This window comes from Nannobrachium achirus (assembly GCF_963921795.1).
Source record: "Nannobrachium achirus genome assembly, chromosome: 6".
Taxonomy (NCBI): domain Eukaryota; kingdom Metazoa; phylum Chordata; class Actinopteri; order Myctophiformes; family Myctophidae; genus Nannobrachium; species Nannobrachium achirus.
The window spans coordinates 24,778,857-24,802,302 of record NC_137815.1 but is presented as its reverse complement, the minus strand read 5'-3'; the positions used below and the strand labels follow the sequence as shown (position 1 = coordinate 24,802,302).

General features: G+C 40.3%; 1 protein-coding gene across 26 annotated transcripts in view; it reads right to left on the bottom strand.

Moving 5' to 3' along the window:
- Positions 1-11,263: 11,263 nt before the first annotated feature.
- Positions 11,264-23,446, bottom strand: part of znf740a (zinc finger protein 740a) — a 37,278-nt gene continuing 25,095 nt past the window's right edge. For 18 of the 26 annotated variants that reach the window (XM_080727629.1, XM_080727621.1, XM_080727625.1 and 15 more), the window contains 8 exons: positions 22,568-22,651; positions 21,568-21,651; positions 21,028-21,162; positions 20,543-20,626; positions 19,110-19,190; positions 18,433-18,516; positions 17,809-17,927; positions 11,264-15,550 (listed from right to left, as the gene is read on the bottom strand). In XM_080727629.1, the coding sequence (XP_080583755.1) occupies positions 15,377-15,550; positions 17,809-17,927; positions 18,433-18,516; positions 19,110-19,190; positions 20,543-20,626; positions 21,028-21,162; positions 21,568-21,651; positions 22,568-22,651 (845 nt within the window). In that variant the 3' untranslated portion in view covers positions 11,264-15,376. The remainder of the gene's footprint in view (positions 15,551-17,808; positions 17,928-18,432; positions 18,517-19,109; positions 19,191-20,542; positions 20,627-21,027; positions 21,163-21,567; positions 21,652-22,567; positions 22,652-23,446) is intronic. The other 8 variants (XM_080727626.1, XM_080727628.1, XM_080727632.1 and 5 more) reach the window with 7 other exon arrangements.

Sequence of the window (23,446 nt, the reverse complement as noted above, 5' to 3'; positions counted from 1 at the left end):
GACAGATTTAACCCTATATGTGTTTTGGTCTGGATGACTCCTTTAAGTACTACTATGCATGGTACTTTAGAGTGTTACCAGAGGGTAAGAATTTAACCCACACACCACATAAATATATCCTAATACCACAAGAACTTAACCTAACATCAAAGGGCCATTCACACTATATGACTATATGGTTCACTGTATTTCATAGTGCTCAGTGTGAACTGCCCTTAACACCACAGAACAACACTATTTGGGACATCGGAAATGGGTTCTATACACCCATTTTGTTAATGTTATTTTAATTGAATGTTTAATTGGAAATGTTATTAATTAATGTATTATTGATTTTGTTTTCCTGTAATAATTATATCTGCTCTCCTCCCAACAGATACACACACGCACACACGCCCACGCACGCACGCACGCGCACACACACACACACACACACACACACACACACACGCGCGCGCGCAAATTAAATCAAAACCCACTTTGTCGTGTTTTTTGACGACATAGGTTTAGTTAGGTTCCTGTTTTTGACAGTATTATTACAGTATGTTGTCATAGGATATGCTGTGTCGTATGATATGATTTCTTTTTACTATATAGAGGGTATGTGCATGACATCATCATCATCATACCCGGAAGTTATGCGGGAACACCTTTTGAGTGGCAAAAACTACTTTCTGGCCTTGACAGCCCATTCATCCAAACAGAAAGGTCCTATCTGATTGCATTAAACAACGTTAAACAATGTTAAACTCACTTTGCCACTCACATTGACACTCGATTTGCCACTCAATTTGCCATTCACTTTATGCATGCACATAGCCTTTATTAATGGTTGAGGTGAGGGTTGATGTAACAAAAACAAGGAATGGAAGTGGTTGGAATCTATTTTATGTAGGTTTCAAGTCATACAATTTTTTTGTAGTACGACACCGTCTGAAACCTTATAGCCATTCATTATTTTATGTAAAGACCAAAATGTATGTAAAAAACCCAAGAGCTAATCTGTTTGATTAGAAAATAACTTTTCTATTTTTGGTAACTTATCAAATTACTTATATATAAATGATAAATGGTGCATTTATATAGCACCTTTCTCCAATGAGCTTTATGATGGAAAAAAAACAGAACACCACATTAAATATGCGAATATTTAAATATTTGTATGTTTTGACCTGCCATCTCTTGCTTCGACTTTAAATATGACCTAAAATAATCTTCCAGTGTGAAAGGCCTGGTGGTATAAAGGTAAAGCACAGGAATTTTAAGCTGAATTTTAAGCTTGGCCTTAAGAAGAGTCGGATGGATTTAGCCCCGCCTCCCTCAGGTGTTAGAGGGAGGGGCTTAAAATTAAATAAAAAAATTGAAAATTATTGGTTTTGTTTGCTTTTCCCCTTCTTCTCTACCTCCTTTTGTCTCCGCCCATCTTGAGACGTTGCTTTCGGAATCTCGTCAGTGTCATACATCTTACATTCTGATGTTTACTGACTTTTACCATCTTTCGGGGGTTTGCCAATTTCATTGGGTTTTCCTTTCACCATCTTTAGGTCAGTTTTCCAAAAATCTTAACCCCGAAGGCAAATCGTGTTAATTCATGGCATAAAAGTTTTCTAGGGGTATTAAGGCGTGCTCAATCCAAATCTGCTGTATGCCCACCTCAAAAATGACCGCTAAGCCCTCAGAATGGATCATTTAAAGATGGCGGCCACCACTATGCTGAAACATAAAAGTGCCAATATCTCGGCTTCCAAGCCACTTTCATGCTTTAGTGTGTGCGCGTGCGTGCTTGCTTAGACATGGTAGGCACGTTTGTGTGGTGTGGGGCTGTCATTGTGGGCTCGCCTGAAAGGCGAGCACACTTTAGATATTGTCATTATTGTGGGCTCATTATTTATTTGTAAGGCATATCAAGTTCTCCTCAAAACTTTGGCACCTTTTTACTCCTACATACTTACAGAAAATGAGAATAAAAACATCAACGTGTTCAGCTTACTGTGGCGACGTGTGCTATTACTTTTTACAGCAATCGGCCAAATGGTGTCTTTGTTAAGTAAGCTCCGCCCTTAGATTTTCCGCCATTTTGAGCAGTTTGTAAAACGCTTAAACCCGCTTTTATTCTGGAATTTTCGCATGACGTGCACAAAACTTTTTTACATGAACTTTGGACCAATATCTAAAGATCTGTCAGATTGGATTTCTTTTAAATTGAAACATGCTTTTTTAATAATTCAATGAATATTGCAGTTTTATGCAAATTATTCTTCTGCCTCTAAATCATACATGCAATGTAACATGTTCATGGCATTTGGCAAAGATGTAGAGTGTAAAGCTGGTTGCACACTGCTGCGTTTTTCGTTGCGAAATGCGTTTTTCAGGGCAAGGAGAGAGAGAGAGATAGAGAGAGCAAGGGACCGAGTGGTGCGCGAAACGGGCGGCAGTGTGCAAACGTGACTGACATAACGTGAGGTTGATTTTTTTATTTGCGTGCTCCGAAATTCACTCCGATATTCGGCCCGAAAAACGCAGCAGTGTGCAACCACCTTTTAGTCCAAATATCACTAAAACCAATCTTACCCCAATTGGCCAAAGGGGGGGCGCTATATCATTTTGAGCAGTTTGTGAAACGCTTAAATCCGTTTTTATTCTAGGATTCTTTTAGCAATTTGCATGAAACATTCTACACACAATCTAAGGACCTTTATCTAACATGCCTATGAAGTGCATACACAAAAAAATATATATAGCTGCATGCAGCGATAAAATGGCCAAAAACACCTCAAATCATGAACACAGCCTGCGATGTGCGTGAAATCTTGCAAGCACATTCCCACTAGGTCAAGGAACAGATGCCACCTTTCTCACATTGGCCTGTTATAGCGCCACCAGCGGGTCAACTTTTGCATAACACATTTTTGGAACAAAATGCCTCAAATCATGCATGCAGCTTCCGATTGCGTCAGTATTGTCAAAGAGAGCACTACCTACGATCTTGACATTTTGTACTTTTATAGCCATTGTTTTCTGGCTTGAAGCGAGCCCACAATTGTTTCTAAGGAACAATATTTTCTAGTTTTGTTCTGTTGCTGTTGGTAGTCATGGTTGCCAGTTCCCACCTGATTTCATGTGGGAGTTCAGACTTATCCAGACCATAATGAATAACTGATAGCTTGCATAGCGTCTTTAGGCTAGGACTTAAATCTAAGATGTACAGGTCATCAGTGTTGTATGCTTTGTAAGTGTGTCCTCCAAAGATGATGATACGATCTCCCACCATGCAACAGCACATCCCACGCATCCCACAGGGGTCTTTCCCCTTGGTCTCAACCTGCTTCCAGGAAAAGGTATCTGGACTGAAATTCCACAGATTATTGAAGTACTCTTTCACATTCCAGCCACCAAATATGTACAGCTTTCCATTGTAGGCAAAGGCTGAATGACTTGAACGTCCTTCTGGTTGAAGCTGTGCAGGAAGTGTCTTCAGCCAGCAGTTGGTCTCTGTGTCAAACACAGTATTGTTGTTTAAGTTCCCCTGGCCCCCAAATACAAACATCTTTGTTCCAATGATGGTGGCAGAGTGACTGTCAGAAGCAGGTGGAGGAGTACCTCTGGTGTTAATTAAAGACCAGACCATTATGGTGGTGTCCAACTTGTACATGTCATTAGTAGGTCTATATCCAGTCAGGGTGTATCCTCCAAATACATACATGACCTTCTCCAGGACACAGGCAGAGTGGTCGCTCCTTGCTCCTGGAATAGACCCAGAAATATTGGGTTTGGACCAGCTGTGGGTGTCAACATCAAAGGCATAAAGAACATTGCAGTTAGGCCATCCTCCCCAGATGTAGACAATTTCATCTACCAGCACAGCTGTGTGTCTCCAGCGTCTGGAGGGAACCTCAATGGGACTTTGTCCTCTTCCATTTGTCATTGGGGCCAACTTCCTCCAACGCAAACACACTGTGTTGAAGATGTGGACTTCAATCTTCTGATCCCTGTTGTTCAGGTAGTTGTATCCTCCAAATGAGTACAGCTTGTGTCCGACTACCACAGCAGCATGGTAGGAATCCTCAGGTCCTCCTTTCAGATGTATCGTCCATTGAATCATTTCACACTACAACACCGCTGTGAAGCAGTGCAGTTAAAGGATAAGTTGTTAAACAACAATTGACTTAGTTGGAATAGTTGTTGAATGACATTAGATTATTGGAAGTTTACTTTTAAAGACCAGTACATTTGTTGTGATGACAATGTTGTGATGTCAAATGCGTGATGATGTAATTGTGTAGTATTTGGAATTTCGATCCATCCAGACTAGTACAGAGCCCTGGTGGATCCCAGTCAACTAAGGAAGAGGGTTTAACAGACAGAAAGGGAGGGTATGGTTTTCATGCTTAAAAAAGGTGCTCATGTCCACCTCTGTGTTGCATGGCTATGTACTGTATATATCGTCGTTGTCGGGTGAAAACCTTGTACGTCCAAAACCGTTTGTTTTGCATTTATCATTTAAAAAATGATTTAAACTAGTGAAAACAGCCGATCTACAAGCACACAACGTGTGTGCTTGTAGATCGGCTGCTTTCACTAATTTTGTGCGACGGCCTTGTACGATGAAGCAGGGCTTTACTTTGCAAAAGAACGTACAAATTTGAAACTTGGAGATACGAGGTTTCCACCCGACAACGACGATATGCTGTAATCAGGAGAAAGCTTTCGACATCCATCAACAACCATCTTTCAACATTGAGATGTGCCCTGCCTGCTTGCTCTTGGTGAGTTCTATTTGATGGACTCATGAATGGAATGTCTGTGGTCCCTGATCTTAAGGTACTTGTTGTACTGATCTCCACCCACTGATTCCACAGTGCACTGCAGACTGTGTTAACCACTGACTAACCACTGACTAAGAACTGTTATATAATGACACATGACATTTATGTACATAATTATTATATTGGGAATATAAGTTATCGGATAAAGTTCATTGGAAAAATATCCTCATATGATTTCAAATCAGAATATTTCATTGGAAAAAAAAGGGGGGACATAAATTACCTTGTTTAGTCAAAAAGATGCTTTGTAATATATTCCAGCATAGTGGTGGCCACCATCTTTAAATTGTCCAATTTGAGGGCTTAGTAGCCATTTTTGAGCTGGGCATACAGCAGATTTGGATTCAGCACACTTTAATACCAGTAGAAAACATGTATGCCATAAATTAACACAATTTGCCTTCAGTGCTTTAAAGCTATACTGTGTAAGATGCTCAACTAGTGGTCAGTAGCCCTATAGCAAACCGCGGTCGCGTTCGCGTCTTTCGCCCGTTTTTCGTACCTTCACACCCCCGCGTCTGCCTCCACAACGCCGAGAGCTATCTTTAGAGGGGTCCCTGGTTCCTGTGCGTTCAGGCATTCCGGAGAAACGGACTACTTCACCCTGCCTGGTAGGCGAGATTACCTTTTGAGTAAAGAGACACACGGGCGACTACAAATATGGCGACCCCACTTCAAGATGCGCTGTGATTGGCCGGTAGTGTACCATGTGTGCATGATCGGCGATGTGGTTGGGCAACGTATACACAACGTATACAGATGATGCAGATTACGTCATTTTGGCGCGAAATCCGGTCCACGGCCAGGATCATAGAAAACATATAAAGAGAAGGCTTCAGAAGCTGAAAATAACGGAGTGGGTGTTCTAAAACTTTAGCGATTTAACAGTTAGGACAATTTTAAGATTTGTTTTATAAAAAAAGTTACATGGTACAACTTTAAATAAGCGAAATCTTGCTTAAGCGACCTTCGTCCCGACACAGCAATCATCAATCAGCGTCGATCTTGTCCGCAGACACGGAAATCAAACGGTGACTTTTATATTGTAATGTTCACTGCCGATATCTGTGACTTTTATATATAGTGTCTCCCTTAGCAGGCCCCCTCTCTCACCCAACACTGCAATGCCTTTTGCAACAACGGTCAAGGTATAAGGGAGAGTATTTTTTGCAGGTCGTTCAGTCCGAATGTACTATCAAAGGGTGAGTTCGGAAATGCGCACTGGGTGTGGTTAGGGTTAGGTTTAGGCATAGTTTTACTGAGGTTAGGGTTAGGTTTAGACATAGTTTTACTGAGGTTAGGATTAGGGTTAGGTTTAGACACTCACTACACTGAGCTCACGGTGAGCATTTCCGAACGCACCCTTTGATACACTCGGACTGAATTCGACCTGCAGAAAACACTCTCCCCAAGGTATAATAGCCTACCTGTGCTGGTTTTGAAGTTGTCTTCAAAGTAAAGAATTAAGTGGGGTTTGAAATTTAACCTCCTGATCATGATGTCTATTACCTCGCACCAGATTTCACCACAGGGGAGTCGGGGAAGAGGTCTTGTTGTGTGTACGGGCCTGTCGCGCGCGGCGGGACACACGACCCAATAATCTTCAAGACTGAGGATCGTGTAGTGTGTGTGCTCATACGATCCGATGAAATAATTATAATATCGGATTGTAGGCGACATCTCAGTGTGTGTGGAGGCTTTTTTTTTACTCACTATGCTACTTGGTCCCTGCTTCATGATGTTCTTCCTTCTGATTAGACATTACACAAACAACCAATAACAATTCGAAAGAAGAAGAATAAAAAAAAATGTAATGGCATAATATTTGTCTACCATTTGTTATCTAGATGTTTAAATGTTTATGACCCACAATGGAAACAATCCTCTGGGTTTTATCTCATTATCCATTTGGCATTTGGAACACAGTAGGCCTAAGCACAATATTGCAAGTGTTAAAGAGCACATCTGGGGTGTAGGAAGTCACAGGTTTGATTCCCCAGCTTGACTATTTGTCTCCAACATCTTACATTTTTTATCTTTTAATACAAATCTTTCTTATAGGAGCTCCTGGCACTACGTGTTTTCAGATGGAATTTGTATTGATCAGATTCTGCTTGACAAAAGCTTGAGAACTTCTGTGTCATTGCAGCTCAATGGATAGAGTAACTGCCTTGAGGATGAGAAGATCGAGGTTCAAGTCCCAGCCCTGGCAGTGTGATGTGTCGGATTACTTGTCCACCCTCATTTCTATCAAAGAATATAGTGCATACCTGCCATACCAGAGTTGTCTTCTCTGGTCATTTAGGCCATTCAATCTAAGCTAAAAGGGGCATGACCCAAAAGAAATTGCAATAGTAATTATTCAGGTTTTTTTTATGATCCTTAGGGTCATCCAAAACACATGTTAAAAATGTTCCAAAATATTCTTAGTGGATCAAGGTAAAGGATCAGGGGGTTCAAGTTTTGGTCCCTTTAATTAGGGACAGGTCGTTTTTTTAAAGAAGGGTACCCCTGGAGAAAAATAGTGGAGGGTCATGCTTTTCTAATTTTAGACCAAGGGAGGGTCAGCACATTTATTTCCTAGTCCAAGGGGACAATTCTTTATGGTATGAAATAGTCAGTTTTTGATATAGTACTCCTATTATTTAGGACATTTTCAAGGTTATAATACAAAAGGACTAATCAAAAGCTCTAGATAACATCTGCACTAAGAGACAGTGTAGTGGTCTGAGGATCAGTCTCTCAGTGCAGATGTTCCATGTTCAAATCTCAGTCCTCCAATGTTCTTCTAGTAAGTAGTACTTTGCCATTCTCGAGATTAAAATACATAAGAAGTACTCAAAAGCACCAGAATAAACATGCAGTGTGAAATGGTGTAGTGATCTAAATATTAGACTCTCAGTGCAGTCAGAGGTTCTGTGTTCAAATCTCAGTCCTCTGACATAGCTATAGTACTTTGTCATTTTAAAGGTTATAATACAAATGTAAAGGAATACCCAAAAGCTCTAGAAAACACTGAGGATCAGACTCTCAATGCATGTTCAAATATCAGTCCTCCAATGTTCTTCTAGTTGTACTTTGTCATTTTCAAGGTTAAAAGACAAAAGAAGTACTCAAAAGCACTAATGCAATCCTGCGGTGAGCGATAGTGTAGTGGTCTGAAGATCAGACTGTCAGTGCAGAGGTCTGTGTTAAGTCCCAGTCCTCCTACAGTAGAATGCAGAAGTACCTTGACATTTTCAAGGCTAAAATACAAGAGCACAACTCAAAATCACCAGGGGATACCTGTTGAGGGCCCAAAGGTACCTTGGCTCAATGGTGTGGTGCGCTTGATTGGTACAGATAGATCGCAGGTTCAAGTCCCATGCCATCAATGTAAATGGAGCACAATTGGTGGAATCTTTTTCATGTGACTGTCAATTCTTGGAATCCAGAAAAAAAGTCAGTTGAATTTCACCATTTAAAACTTCTTCCTGTAAAATTTGAGTTCTTTCAGATATAACCCTACACCTTTACTTCTCAGGAAACAGGGGGAAAACACCTGGAAAAATGTGAGTCCCATCAAGGCGAAACACCCGGAGAAAAGTGAGTCCCAAAACCCCCCAAAATTCCCAAAAAAATTAGTCCAAAATCAAGGCGAAACACCTGGAAAGAAAGTCAGTCCCATCAAGGCGAAACACCCGGAGAAAAGTGAGTCCCAAAATCCCCAAAGACCTGGAAAAAAGTCAGTCCCATCAAGGCGAAACACTCGGAGAAAAGTGAGTCCCATCAAGGCGAAACACTCAGAGAAAAGTGAGTCCTATCAAGGCGAAACACCCGGAGAAAATTGAGTCCCATCAAGGCGAAACACTCAGAGAAAAGTGAGCCCCATCAAGGCGAAACACTCGGAGAAAAGTGAGTCCCATCAAGGCGAAACACTCGGAGAAAAGTGAGTCCTATCAAGGCGAAACACTCGGAGAAAAGTGAGTCCTATCAAGGCGAAACACCCAGAGAAAAGTGAGTCCCAAAATCCCCCAAAAAGTGAGTCTCAAAATCAAGGCGAAACACCTGGAAAAAAGTGAGTCCCATCAAGGCGAAACACCCGGAGAAAAGTGAGTCCCAAAATCCCCCAAAAAACAAACTCTGTTTAATGCAGTTGTTTCTTACTATTCAAGAGTTATTTTATATGATTGCCTTCAGTTAGTAAAGTTAAGTTGAAACTCCAGCACTGAATAACATGAGGGGTGGGATTTGAACAAGGACTGGTTGCACATAAAATCAGATGCTTTAGTTTAGACCATTACACCACCACTCAGTGACAGTCTCCAGGTAAATTTTACTCCAATTCATTTGTATGTTAGTCTTCAATTATTAAAATTAAATTAAACTGCTGATTTGAAAATGGAATCTATGTGCTGTGAGTGTGATAATAATTCAGTCACACATCTCTTAGAAAGGTTGACGTTTTCTTTAGTATATTAGCTCTTATTGGTAAAGTTACACATTTTGCTTTTTGAAAAGGCCTATTCATTCTGGACGTACGGGACAGATAAAACCTGTTCATTCTGGACTGAAATGACCATATATGGACATGAGGTGACAGACATTTTGTTTTCGAAAAAGCCTGTTCATTCTGGACTGAAATGACCATATATGGGCGTGGGACACACAAAGCCACTCATTGGAAGCGGTTTTCACCGCTTCAAAAATCAAACCTCGGTTCGAAGTGAAGCAGTTTCCTTGCCTCTAGTTCTGGGTTCTCTGACTTTGTGTGACCCGTGGTAGGTCCCCATAGAGGACCACATTTCTGATGCGGTCCGTCCATGTGACACCTAGTGCCATTTGTAGCATTCTTGTGTAGACTCCATCTAGGGCTCTTTCCTGTTGTGCTGTGAGGGTCCATGGCTCAGCCCCATACAGCAGTACTGACTCCACTGTGAGGGTCCATGTCTCAGCCCCATACAGCAGTACTGACTCCTCTGTGAGGGTCCATGTCTCAGCCCCATACAGCAGTACTGACTCCACTGTGAGGGTCCATGTCTCAGCCCCATACAGCAGTACTGACTCCACTGTGAGGGTCCATATCTCAGCCCCACACAGCAGTACTGACTCCACTGTGAGGGTCCATGTCTCAGCCCCATACAGCAGTACTGACTCCTCTGTGAGGGTCCATGTTTCAGCCCCATACAGCAGTACTGACTCCTCTGTGAGGGTCCATGTCTCAGCCCCATACAGCAGTAATGACTCCTCTGTGAGGGTCCATATCTCAGCCCCATACAGCAGTACTGACTCCTCTGTGAGGGTCCATGTCTCAGCCCCATACAGCAGTACTGACCCCACTGCAGCTATGAACAAACCGCCTAATGAGGTATTCTCCCATGTCTGACTTCCACTCTCCTCGTCCCATGCAAGGAATTCCAGGCAAGTGCCCTCCAGATCTCAGATACGGTTCTGTTGAAGCATATCAGTTATGGCCAGGTAACTGAAGCCGTCAAATAATTGTAAAGGAGTTAAAAGTAGTTTTAAAAAATGCAGTCTATTGACAGCAACCGTATACAGTAAAATAAGTAGACAGGAATACTTACTCCTTATTAATACCAAACGTGGCATAATAACAATTATGTCCACCATTTTCCCCATAAGGAAAGACAACTACATGTTAAGGGACCGTAGGCCTACCTATGTTCCCCAGGTTCGTTCCCCACTTTCCCTCCAAAAAAGGTTCTATGTTCCCCGCTTACCCAAAAAAGGTTCTATGTTCCCCAGTTACCCCTACAAAAAAGGTTCCATGCTCCCCACTCAACTAAAAAAATGTTCTATGTTCCCCACTCATCCAAAAATACAGGAAACATAACTCTAAACACACAACGGAACATAATAGGGAGAAATTACGAATAGGCCTACTAATGGGTCAGGGGGGAACTAGGGACCTCTGGGCACCATATTTGTGTTATGACTGGGCATCTGGACGAGTGGACACCTGGAAATGTAGGCACTTAGGGGTGGAGACATCTGGGAACTTGGGGAACAGGGACAAGTGGGCACCTAAATTATGATTGCCCACATGTCCCACCATTTCCTGCATTTGAGTTGGGAACATATACCTTTTTTTGGGGTGGGGAACATGGATCCTTTTTTGTTTGAGCAGGGAACATAGAACCTTTTTTGGTGGAGGATGGGTGGGGAACATAGAACCTGGGGAGCATAGAACCTTTTTTGGGGGGAAGTGGGGAACATAGAACCTGGGGAGCATAGGGAGGACCCCCATGTTAAATGGTGTCATGCCAATACTAGCTTTGCACTTAGTTTATAACCTTTTAATAATTTGGTTCTACACTCATTCTCAATTCAGAAAATACCATTTCTCACTTACGCCCCAAATGCATTTGGCATGAGGACATGCCAATTCTAAAGTGGTTTCCCTAAACAGTCATATCAACAACCATAACAAAAGAATATATATCTTTTACAAATTATTTTATTTCAGCATAATAGTAAGAAGCCTCTCCTCTCAATTCAATACAGTTGTAACTAATTGGATCACAAGGGTACATATTAGTTAGCCCATTTTTACAATAATCAATGTAACATTTTTAGGAAGTTATTCGTATGCACTCATTTTTCGCCTACACAAAAAATAATCAATATCAAGATCCTGTCTTAACTGAGGACCATAACTCTGCATGCAAGACTAATAAAATAAAAAAACTAATTCTGTGATAGCTACTGTTTATGCTGTTGCTTTACCTAATACCATTATCAATATAATTCACTACAAATACCAGGGACTTTATAATAAAAAAATAAAAAAGAAAAAAAAAGAAACTTTTTTTTTGGTAGTATTACGGTGTCTAATGTTTTAAAATTACTGAATGTCGTGGGCTCTCAACTGCACTGATCCAAATTCTGTCCACCTTCTCTGTCAAGACGAGGAGAATCGGCTCCATCTAAAACCTAAAATCTAGTACAGTCTGAAGGAAAAATATCTTTTTTTTTGTCTTTTGTTTTTTTCCTTTCACTCCAGTGTTTACAATTTCAGAATAAAAAAAGGGTCCTTGAAACGATCGTCAAAAAAAACGTGACAGAAACAACTTCTCAGACAGAAACACTTTCCTAAAATTTTTGTCTGAAAAATTAAATCTCATCGTATTTTAACCAATGATCTGAGACTCAAGGATTCTATTGCATTTTAACAATGAGATTGATAACGATACTTAAAAAACAAACAAAATAAAATAAACTGTTAGGGATTTCAACAGGGATTTCAACAGGTGAAGTCAACTAGATATTGCCCTTTAGCCACTGTTGTGTGTGATCATGTTAGCGGCATTAGTATAATATGGTACGATGCAGCTTTCAAACCTGGCCCTTCAACTACTTACGGTTTTCACAATGTTTACACCAAGTCACTTGAACCTTAACAGTAACATTAGATTTCTATGCACACTTGAACTCGTCTGAAATGTCAAATTATAAATATGTCCACTTACGCCTGTTAAAAAAAGAAAAAAGAAAAAGCCAATCTGTAAGCTCACAGCGTGTCGCGACGCATTGCGAGCTTGTAAGATCAACTCTTTTTTTGAAAACCCTTCACCTATAATGACATGCACAAAATAGGGACGACATGTTGAAAGCTTACATTGGATTAAGACCCATCTGAAAACGAGGACTTTAAGAATTCAGGTTATTACCTCGTTGCGGTTATTAGCACAACGCACTGACCGTTCTCATCATTTTGAACAAAGTCTCTCAAAAGCTGGGGACCAGAGAACCCAAACATCTACCCCATGATGCCACATCAATGTTCAACATTAGGACACTTTGATAATAAAACCATTCATGTGTGAATTTCATGTCTTCATGTTAATTTGATCTCTGTAAAATATAAAACCCTTTGATTGCCCAGAAACCAATCATTGGCGCAATCCATCCACTTGGTCAATTATACACGTTGCTGTAACGTTGTTATGCCATCACAGGTTAGGGGACGCAACAAAGTCTCTGTACTCTGGCTATGACGAGACAAGAGGCCACTCTTGTGAAATCTTGTCTTTCAATGCATCAAGGTAAAACAGTAACAGCGCATGAAGTCCAAAATATCAAAGTGGCCTTTAAAATTTAAAGAACTAAAATAAATCTTCCTAAAGAAAAATGTAACTCAAGAAATGTTTGCATCCCATCCATCTCTCATCTGTACTATTTTGGCTTCTGGAATTGTACATCACCAGGTTTTCCAGCTCTCAACAATCACAGGAGGGTCAAGTGTGAGAAATTCTTCAGTTATTAATAGCGATAAGTGCACCCCCCCCCCCTGCCCGAAATCTACCGACTGCCATTTCACTCTGACCAAATGAAAGAACCTTTTAACACAGCATGATGAGCAAAGCTCATCATAGAAACAGAAACATCGCTTCTTAACAATTATCATTTAGCACTACAATGATTATTTGTGTATCCGCACTTGTTTTAAGGCCAAGCCTGATTAACATAACAGACATCCATTATTACACACCAGACCACGTAATATTGGGATAAAAAAGGCAATTGTTAGTGTGTGTGTGTGTGTGTGTGTGTGTGTTACTGTGTTAGCAGAGTCAAGAACAAGGTGTTGATTCTGCTATGGCCCTGCAGAAGCTCAGCCAGTGGGGAAATAAGTTATATAGCACTATTGACTTCTCACACGGTCCAAAATATTAATTGTTTAAACAAAAACAAAAAAGACAACCTCCGTCATCAAGGAGGGCATTTTCGTTTTGTCTGGTTTTAGCGCCACTTTGAAGCCATCAACATTTTATATTAGCGCGACAGCTTATCTGAAAAAAATAAAAAATAAAAAACATAACCCCGCGACAGAAGGCTGTGTCTCATCCTAAGTAAATATATCTGATCCACAATAATAAACAATTAGTTTAAGAAAAGAAAGGCAAATGAAGAGAGAAAAAGAAACAAAGCACATTAAGGCCACAATATTCTGTATAACACCCCCCACTACTCTCACAGTGTGAGAATCTGTACATTACGTCATGGGGACTTGAAGCGGCCAACTCGCACTTTTTTTTTCTTTGTTTTTTCTAAACCAAGGTCTATAGACAAACTGAGAAAGGGGGGGGGTAACGATCTGCTATTGTACTGTAGATCTCTGTACATATACGGTTTAAAGTACAATAGCCTAGAGCTCTTGGTAAGCGGGTGGGGCGGGCGGGAGGGGGAGGGGCTTGCTATAAGGCCATCGTCCTGTACCATTTCCTGAGTCATCAGCGTCATCATACAAGACACAGTACATGGTTGAGAGCCCACCAGGAGGTGGCGCTCTCTGTGACCCAAGCCTTTACGTTTGTCCCAGCAGATCTATGAAGCCTCGTTCACCTGGGACCGAGTGTCACACGGCAAAATTAATAGATGTTGGGCTGCTCGTGACACTGTCGTATTAACAGAGTATATGAACATAAACAAGGCTTTTTAAGTCAACCTGCCGGCACTCCTCACGTCACACACTTTTGTAAGTCTTTTCTCTCTCTTTTTTTTTTACATCAACGACGTCGCACTGCCTGACATTACGGTTTCTTCTTTTGACAAAACAATTAACCCACCCCCCCCTCTCTCATTACACGTTACGGTTCATTGGCGAGGAAGAGTATGTGAACTCCCTGCTAGCGTTCCACTTTATTTTGGCCCACTTTGTATCAAAAATATGTGATCGCCACATAAGTAGTTAAAGAACGAGTTACATTTTTATATTATTTACACAAAGAAATCATTAAAACTGTAGTCTCTTTGCCTATAAAGTAAATCCACCTCCCCTATGGTTCCAAGTCCTGTTTTTAAGACCAGATCATTGCCTCCCGTTCTTTTGGTAAAGCTCGGCGACTCGCTTTACCCCGAGGAACAAGAAGCCCAAATCTAATCTAGGTCACATTGTATGGCAGGCATTACTCGTTACGTTATCTGCAAGCGTACGACAGTTATATTGATTTAGCCCGCGCTTAAAACTCACTTGTCTTAGTGTTAATCGTTTATCCAAAATGACCTACAAAGAAAGTGATCCGCAGGAGGTTCATATACGTTCTTTTGCCACTATAAAAAAAAAAAAAGAAAATCACAGATGAATCCCATTTTGCTGCCGAGGATTCTGGATAAACAATACCAACTGGCCTTCCCCAAAGTACCACCAGAAGCAGATATATCTTAACAATAATTACTTTAGTTTTTTGTCCTTTTTTTTTTTGGCAAATAAAAAGAAAGAAAAACTTCTTTCTAAATAAAAATTCTAAATAAAACAAATAGATTAAGTTCCGTTCATCACAGAAAGGTCTTCAAAGGAAAGAAATAAAAACGGAAATACAGTAAAGTACAACAGAACAAAACAAAAAACAAAAAAAATAAATCCCCTCTGTCATCATTTAGTAAATCCCAAGACTGCAGCTGTAAGATCAGTCTGTGCTTGGGTGTGGGTGTGACGCCGACGACGCAGCCACTGGGCACAGAGCTGAGTAGAAGAGGCCCTGTGGCCTAGCGGCTCCGTCTCTGGACTGGATGTGCTGGATGTGTGAGACCAGAGAGGAGGCGGAATGTCAAACGGCCAGACGTCCCGGAGGGGGGTGCAGGGGGCTCCAGGTGGGGGGCGCGGGCGGGGGCTCCTGGGGGTACGGGCGCGGTTCGCAGCACGGCTGGTTCTCCACCTTGGCCACGCCGCGACCCTGGCACAGCCGTCGATGCCGCAGCAGTCGGTCTGTTCGCGAAAAGTTCTTTTGGGGAAAAGACACACAGTTGTACCAATTAGGGCATTCACCAAATATTCGAATATTCGAATATCAAAGTCACTATTTGTCGTTGTTCACCGAAGTCGAATATTCGCTTATTTTTATTTTCTCTTTAAAAAATATATAGTTTATAAAGCTTGGCTTTATAAACATAAGAATGAGTTGGTGGATGGTGGATGAATTTGTTAATGCTCTATACCAGGGGTTCTCAAACCTTTTTAGGCCATGACCCCCAAAATAAACATATTTGAACTGGGGACCCCCACCCTGACAAGCACTTGTAATTGTAGGTATTACATTTAATGTGACTCGGTTCCGCAGATAAATATTGTGAAAATAGCAGATCTACATGCTCACAACGCCTCGGCTATTTTCACAATGTTCACCTCTTGCTTACTTAATATTTGACAGTTTGGACAGTCCCGTCGAATATTCGAATACTTTGAGGTTGAATAATTCGAATACTAAAAATCACTATTCGTGAATGCCCTAGTGTATTGGGTTGATGGGTACCAATACAACCATACATTTTTGGTATAATAATCATTTGGTATATTCATCTTTTATTTTACAGTAAATCGTAGCGCCAACTAGTGAGAATAAACCAAATGATTTGCATTATGTGGAGAACAAAATCGTTCCCATGCTAACTGGAACCAGCTCCCGGAACCACATTTCTTTTGCCGTCTTTCTTTCTAAACCGGATCACACGGCTGGTTTTAGAACCAATAGCAGGCTTTCCTCTGCGGTGGAAAGTCTGGTGCAGACATAATGCACACAATCCAAAACGATGCAACGGCTCTGGACATTGAATTAATTAAGTATGTAAGCTGAAATTCATTGAATAGGTACTTGGTCTACTTACTTTTTTTTTCCTTCTATTTCTTTGCAATTGATGTATTACCACTTTCTGTCCTTGCTTATTGTAAATCGCTCTGGATTAAGCTAAATGCCTAAATTACAAATTTTAAATTGTAATATTTACTTGTTCACGGCAATGAAATTGTTGTGCTGGGCGGACCGAAACCTGTAAATAACTAAGTGTTAGAACACATTATCGGTTACTGCCTCGTCCATTTCTCGCTTCAAATGTTTTCAAAAACATTCTTGGGGGCTACGTTTACTTGTAAATGACACTGTGTTTGTTTACATGGCTGTCATTCTGGATACAGCATAATATTCAAGCAGCCAGGTGCCCTGAGTCTTTGATTAGACAGAGGTCTGTTACAGAGCCAAGCGCTCATTATACAGAAATAACACACCAGTGAATTCAGCCACCAATCAGAATAAGCGACACCCGAGCGCAACCAAACACAGAAATGACTTGTCTTTTAGTTCTAGTGGATCTCCTCTCCCTTTTTTTATACTTAAGAGAATTCTAATGTCATGCCAATTCATGTCACATCATGCAAGTAGGACATGAAAGTGTCACAGAAACAGTGACTATCAAGCCATATATTATGCAGTTTCCCTTTCAGTAGGCCTACTGATACTAGAGTATAACAGGGCTTCAGAATAAAAACAGTAGTGAAGTCTAGGAAAAGGATTTTTCAGAAGCAGGAATTAGTTATTTTGTTCCATTTTATAATATTTCCGTCCTATAATATGACACTACTGATTTTTCCCTTTATTGCATGAGTCAGGAAATGGATTAAAATTGGGTGCCCTTATGATTTGAGATATGGGTACAATGTTGCCAATGGAGCACTGAACTGACCAACTGTGTGGTCAGCTCTATTGAGAACTCTGACTGGCTCTAATGTAGCGAACCACTAGTGCTGAACAGGACCACTTGTTGACTGGACCGTCAGTCCTCCAAAATTCGCACATCTCATCTCCTCTCCCCTAGTCCCTCCCTATAACATTTTAGTCTAGTTTTTATTTGTTGACCAAATTGTCAATATATTGTCTTTGTCATCATAGGTTAGTTTCTATTAGGTCTTTGTCAGTGAAAAAAGGTAATTCGCTATAGTTTTAGTTGTATTACCTGCATTATTACTTTAACCATTATAAAAATAGCAGATATACAAGCTCACAGTGCAGCACTAGCTTGTAGATCTGCCATTTTTGGAGAAAAAAAAAAGAAAAAAAGAAATGTGTTCAAGTCTTTGAATAGAAATTAGACTAAAACTACAACTTTTCAGGTGACTAAATTATGACTAAACAAAATGACATTTTATTCAGAAGACTATGACTAAAACTAGATCAAAATGTGCTGTCAAAATTAAACATTGTTTCCGTACCTGCTGGCATCGTTCACACTGGTAGGGTTTCTCTCCGCTATGGACACGCTTGTGTCTCTCGAGGTGGTAGCGCTGGATAAACCTCATATCACACATGTCACAAGCAAATGGCTTCTCTCCTGAAAGAGCACACACAGACACACCGTCAATAAGTTAACCTTCGGCGTCACAACCACATCCAAGTAGTCAAACATGCAAAGTATTTTGTTGTGCTATATATATTTTTTCTTCTTACCCATTACATTTCCAACATCTACAACAAACAAAAAAGATGAAAAAACAACTCGCCCTAGCGATAAAAACAATTTTCAAAATAGTTTTTTCAAAGCAGCTGAGATTTTATTTTTTTTATTTTTCTTTAAATGCCTTTTGTCATCAACTCATTATGTGTAGATCAGAGTGGAATTTTCAAAAAATGTTCATATCCCAGATCTACGCAAACATGGTGCCCCTGAAAAAGGATCAAAAGTATTTGTTTTGTTTTTGAGGCTGGTTCAACATCCCATCAAATGACTTGACAATCCAAACTCGAGTTTGTGGTGGGTTTTTCCTGTCAGTGTTTGCAGTGAATGTCAAAATAAGAGCCTTGCTCGGTGATATGGGTACGGATAAATGGACGCATACCCGTATGTGTGAGGCTGTGTCTCTCCAGGTGGTTACGCTGAATAAATCTCATGTCACACATGGAACAAGCATACGGCTTCACCCCTATGCACACAGAGCAATATATTAGCCCAGCCCTAATACCTCCATACAGCACAACATCAAAGCTTCACAAGCTCAGTCTAACACAACTAGAACTAGAATGCAGCTCATCCTAACTTTTAAAATGTGCTCGCTTTATGATCCACTTTGGAATATAGCTTTCCAGTTAAGTTATAGTCCGCCATTCAACTGGTTTAATGAAACGCGTCACACAGTCTAAGCAGAAGATTTCTCTCACTGACATGAATAGGATTGGACATAAATGTGGAGCTAAGCGAAACACTGTCAAAAGCAGAAGCTTTAGGGTGTTTTAAGCTAGCAGGTCATCTATCTGCAATATTGTGGAAAACGCGGCTACTCAATGTGCGCGAAACATCAATCAGATCGCTCATGTCACTTGTCAAAACAGGTCTTTTTCAGAGCCGCCACCTTCAATACTGTTTTACGTCCATATCTCATGAATACATCGCACAAGAGTTTGGCATTTTATTTGATCAAAGTCACTATTTTCAAGTGTTGTACATTTAGAAATGGAAACTTAACTACATATCATTTCTGAATAAAGACGCCGAACTATCAATGTACTTATTATTTACCTTTGGGGGGTTTAGTACCGAGGGTAATAAGAGGTGTGAATTTAACACGGTGGTGATGGTTTAGTATCTGTTCAGAGCTCTCTGGTAGGATTAAAAAAAAAGAAAAACAAAAAAGCAGGATTAAAATAAAATAAAAGCTTTTTAACATTAAAAGCAGATCTCAAACGCAGAGATCAAAGGAACTACAGATCCTAGCATTGACTAGCTTATACAGAATCAGCTTTCATGTGACATTAAAAAAACCTATCGCTCCAAATAAATAAATTAACACATTTCATGAATTGCCCGTCAGCATTATTGGCACACTTCAAACTGTGGGAATTTGATGGTGAAAAGGTACGGTGTTCAAAGCCATATTATCTATCCATCTATACCTCATGTTGGCTCCCAGTTTAACTGCATTAGTAACTGCAGTGCCCAGTGCATATTATTTATATTTCTATCGCAACTTGTCTCAGATCTTCTCAAAATGAACGTGAAGCACTTTTTTTTACAGCAGAGCTGAGCTCTCTGGTGACTCCTCTGCAAACGTTCACTGCTCCGTCGCAAAGCAATGCTGTGATCCGTTTTAAAGAACACTGATGAATCAGGTTTAAGTTGGAATCATGTAGCATTGATTCATATAACACTAGGGGGCTCCATTTACCGCTAACAGTCTTTTACACAATGCACATGGTCATAAATACCCTCCCAATTATCTGCAAAACTCGGGTCAACTATCAAACCTTTTGAGAGAAAATCTAGTCGTTGTCCCCCCTCCCACACCACACACACACCTAACTTCCCTCAAAAAGCCCAATGAGCAACAATCTTCTTAACATACAGCACACAATGACAACTTGGGTAGGCTATATGAAGGTCTACATTAAAATGGAAATGCATTATGTGACACCAAAGTTTACTTTACCGACTTTCAGGAGCATAATGTTTCGCCATCTATTCTTTTGTACAAGCTAAAGGATTGTATCATAGGTTGATCTAGACTCGAGTCGAGTTGCATGGATGTGGCGCCCTACAGTATCTGGTATGACTGTTCACTGAACCACGGTGGCCAGATTCTAACAGACTAGACTATTACAACTGGGCGTGCAACCATAATCGTTCATCGTGATTTGTGTTATTTTCATATGGTCAGTAAGTAACGTTTTCATAAAACTAAGTAACGTTTTCATAAAACTCCTGCATGTCTAAGTTTCACTGTGTGGTAGTCCATTCTTTTCTGAGTAGCGTAAACGTGTCTACTAATTTATTTCTAAACAGAGTGCCAACAATTCTGGGGGAATCATTTATTTTAAGTGATAAAAAAACAAAACAATGTAATGTAAAATACGATGCTTGTGCTATCAAACAGAGACGGCCCTCAAACTGTCACAAAGGAGTGAATGCTGATGCCTTACAAAGTCAGAGGTGGGCTGGGTGCATTGGTCGCATACCCGAGTGAGTGAGGCTGTGTCTTGACAGGTGGTAACGCTGAACAAACCTCATGTCACAAACGGTACAAGCAAAAGGTTTCACACCTAAACGCAAGAGCATCAATGTATTACTTTTAAAGCTTCTTAATGTGCGTTTCATGTTCAACAATCAATAGGCAAAATATCATTGAAATGTTCAGAATTGATGGGTTGTTAACCACTGTTGAATCCGTTTTGATTCAAACTGATTTAATAATTACAAATGTTTATCGTTATTCCCCAATCCAATTGAGTAGCATCTTAACCGTTTTTATCAATTCTTTAGTCCACAACTAAAACACATCACATGAGCTGATGATGCCACAATGCTGTATAGATTATATCATTATGTTCCATTTTAAGCTATGTATGAGATTAGGCGTAGGCTTATGACTAGAGCAGGCAAAAGAAACGCTGCAATATGGTAACATTTTCAAAAAGGAGAGGATATGCCTAAACTGGCTAACCTTGTGTACACACTGATCTCAGTGGCATGGGTAAGGTGGGCGTGGGCATACCCATATGAGTGAGGCTGTGTCTCGCCAGGTGGTAGCGCTGAAAAAACCTCTTGTCACACATGGTGCAAGCGTAAGGTTTCACACCTAGACGCAGAGTAGCAATATTATATTACTGTGCCTCATCCCCCCTGCTTTAGGAATGAATGTCCAAGCTATTGGTTATTAACCACACGTATGCCAATTCATGCAAACAAACGGGGGAAATTCGGTTAAATATTATTTTACAGGTGTAATATATTGGGTGATCCATTTGAAAGTGTTTCAGAATCCAACAAAGACCATCAATACTCTATTGACAAATCAGTGACTTTAGATTTACTTGAGAATTAGTAACAACTAAAATTGAACTAGCTAGGAATTCACACCAAGTGCATGTGTGTACTATGCTTTAAAAAAAAGGGGCCTATGACTAACGTGAACTGGCTAAATCAAAGCATAACATCCATTAAGTGACACTAAATGTCATGGGCACGGTGCACGAACCCATACCCGTATGAGTGAGGCTGTGTCTTGCCAGGTGGTAACGTTGAAAAAACCTCATGTCGCACATGGTGCAAGCGTAAGGTTTCACACCTAAACGACCAGAGCATCAATGGATTATTGTTTTGTGTTTAACCCGGAAAAGCTACATCCTTCAATGTTTCTATTTCAGAGTACAAATCGTTATAGCTAAATTGATATGGGTGGTTAATAACCAATTCCACATTAAGTTAACAATTGTGAAAAAAGGGGTCACAGATCTTAAACTCCACTTTACACAACACATCACATGAGCTGTTGACTAGTGGCATTTAACACAAAAGGTCTCACCCATCATTTAAGTCAAGAATGAATGAATACAATTACTTAGCTGGTAAATTAACCCATTTAGAACGGGTACACATTATTGTGTATCATTATTTTATGCTTTAACTATTGAAAAATAGCAGATATACAAGCTCCCAGCGCGGCACCGAGTGCTGCGCTGTGAGCTTGTAGATCTGCCATTTTTGAAAAATCGTGAAAATTTGAATTTTGACTCGATTCTATAAGTGTCTTTTGAATCTTTCTAAGGTTTTTTGAAAAACCTATGTTTCTATGTCAGCAATCTGGCAAGCCATCGTCAAAGAAAAGGTCCTTTTCACTTAACTGGAGCTCAGTTAGTCTGTTCTTGAGAGACTACCATGTCAGTGGTTCTCAAACCTTTTCATGTGAAGGACCCCCAAACTGATATTTATTTGGCCACAGACCCGCATCTCAAAATATCTAGTTCCAGGGACCACTCAGAAGCAAAATTTGAGTTACAAACGTTCGCTTTAAAAATAGATATATTCAAAGATTTGCACACATTTTCACGACTTTTTCAAAAATAGCTCGCAGCCACGCTGTGAGCTTGTATGTCTGCTATTTTTCAATAGTTAAAGTATTCAATAATTCTAGGCCTAAGCATAGAAATATTAACATTGTCCTAATCTTTGTGTTTCTGGGGTTAAGATTGGCAGACGCATACCCATATGAGTGAGGCTGTGTCTGGCCAGGTGGTGGCGCTGAAAAAACCTCTTGTCACACATTGTGCAACCGTACGGCTTCACCCCTACACACAGAAGTACCAACTTTAGCATCAAAAAGACACAACGCTCAACATTATCACAATAAATCCTTACAGCGCAGGCAACAGCACAGGTGACACCGTCTGGCATTATAGTGTTGTCTTCTTAAGACTGCTTATAACTGTTATAACTGAGCAGTCAATGTGTTAAAACTCAGTGTTCGTTTCCCCTGAGGTTAGCTTCACATACCACATAGTTGGAAGTTCAGAGTTAAGAGTAAAAAAAAAAAGAAGAAAAGGCTCACAGCATGAGACTATTCATATTTCCTTTTAATTAAGATGGTAATGTATTACCCCTGTGAATGTGGTAACAGTAGAACCTCGTTTATCTGAACCCCATGGGAATGAAGGACGTTAGCTTGATCACTCATCTATATCTAAAATATCTATAGCAGTCGCCAGACCTACGAGACATTTAACAGTGCCACATCCCTCTGATCTATGGGATCTTAGACTGCAGCTGATCCAATGATCCAAAAGATTCACGATAATTCGTATCAAAAACACATTACAAAACCAAACCTCACAGTCATAGGTTATCTTCATATCGACGAGAGAACCTCAATGTGTTCCAAAGGAAGATTCTAATACAACCATCGTAATATCAAATATTATTTGACCACCAAGGAAATCTGCACAGATAACATCCATGTGTGGGGGAAAGGGCTGACTTATTCACGCACTTATCCTCAGTGGAATTTATATTTCACACTGACTGAAATAGGCTACGGTATAAAATGTCCCCGACTTTGAGGTCGGAAGCCTGATATATACGTTGCC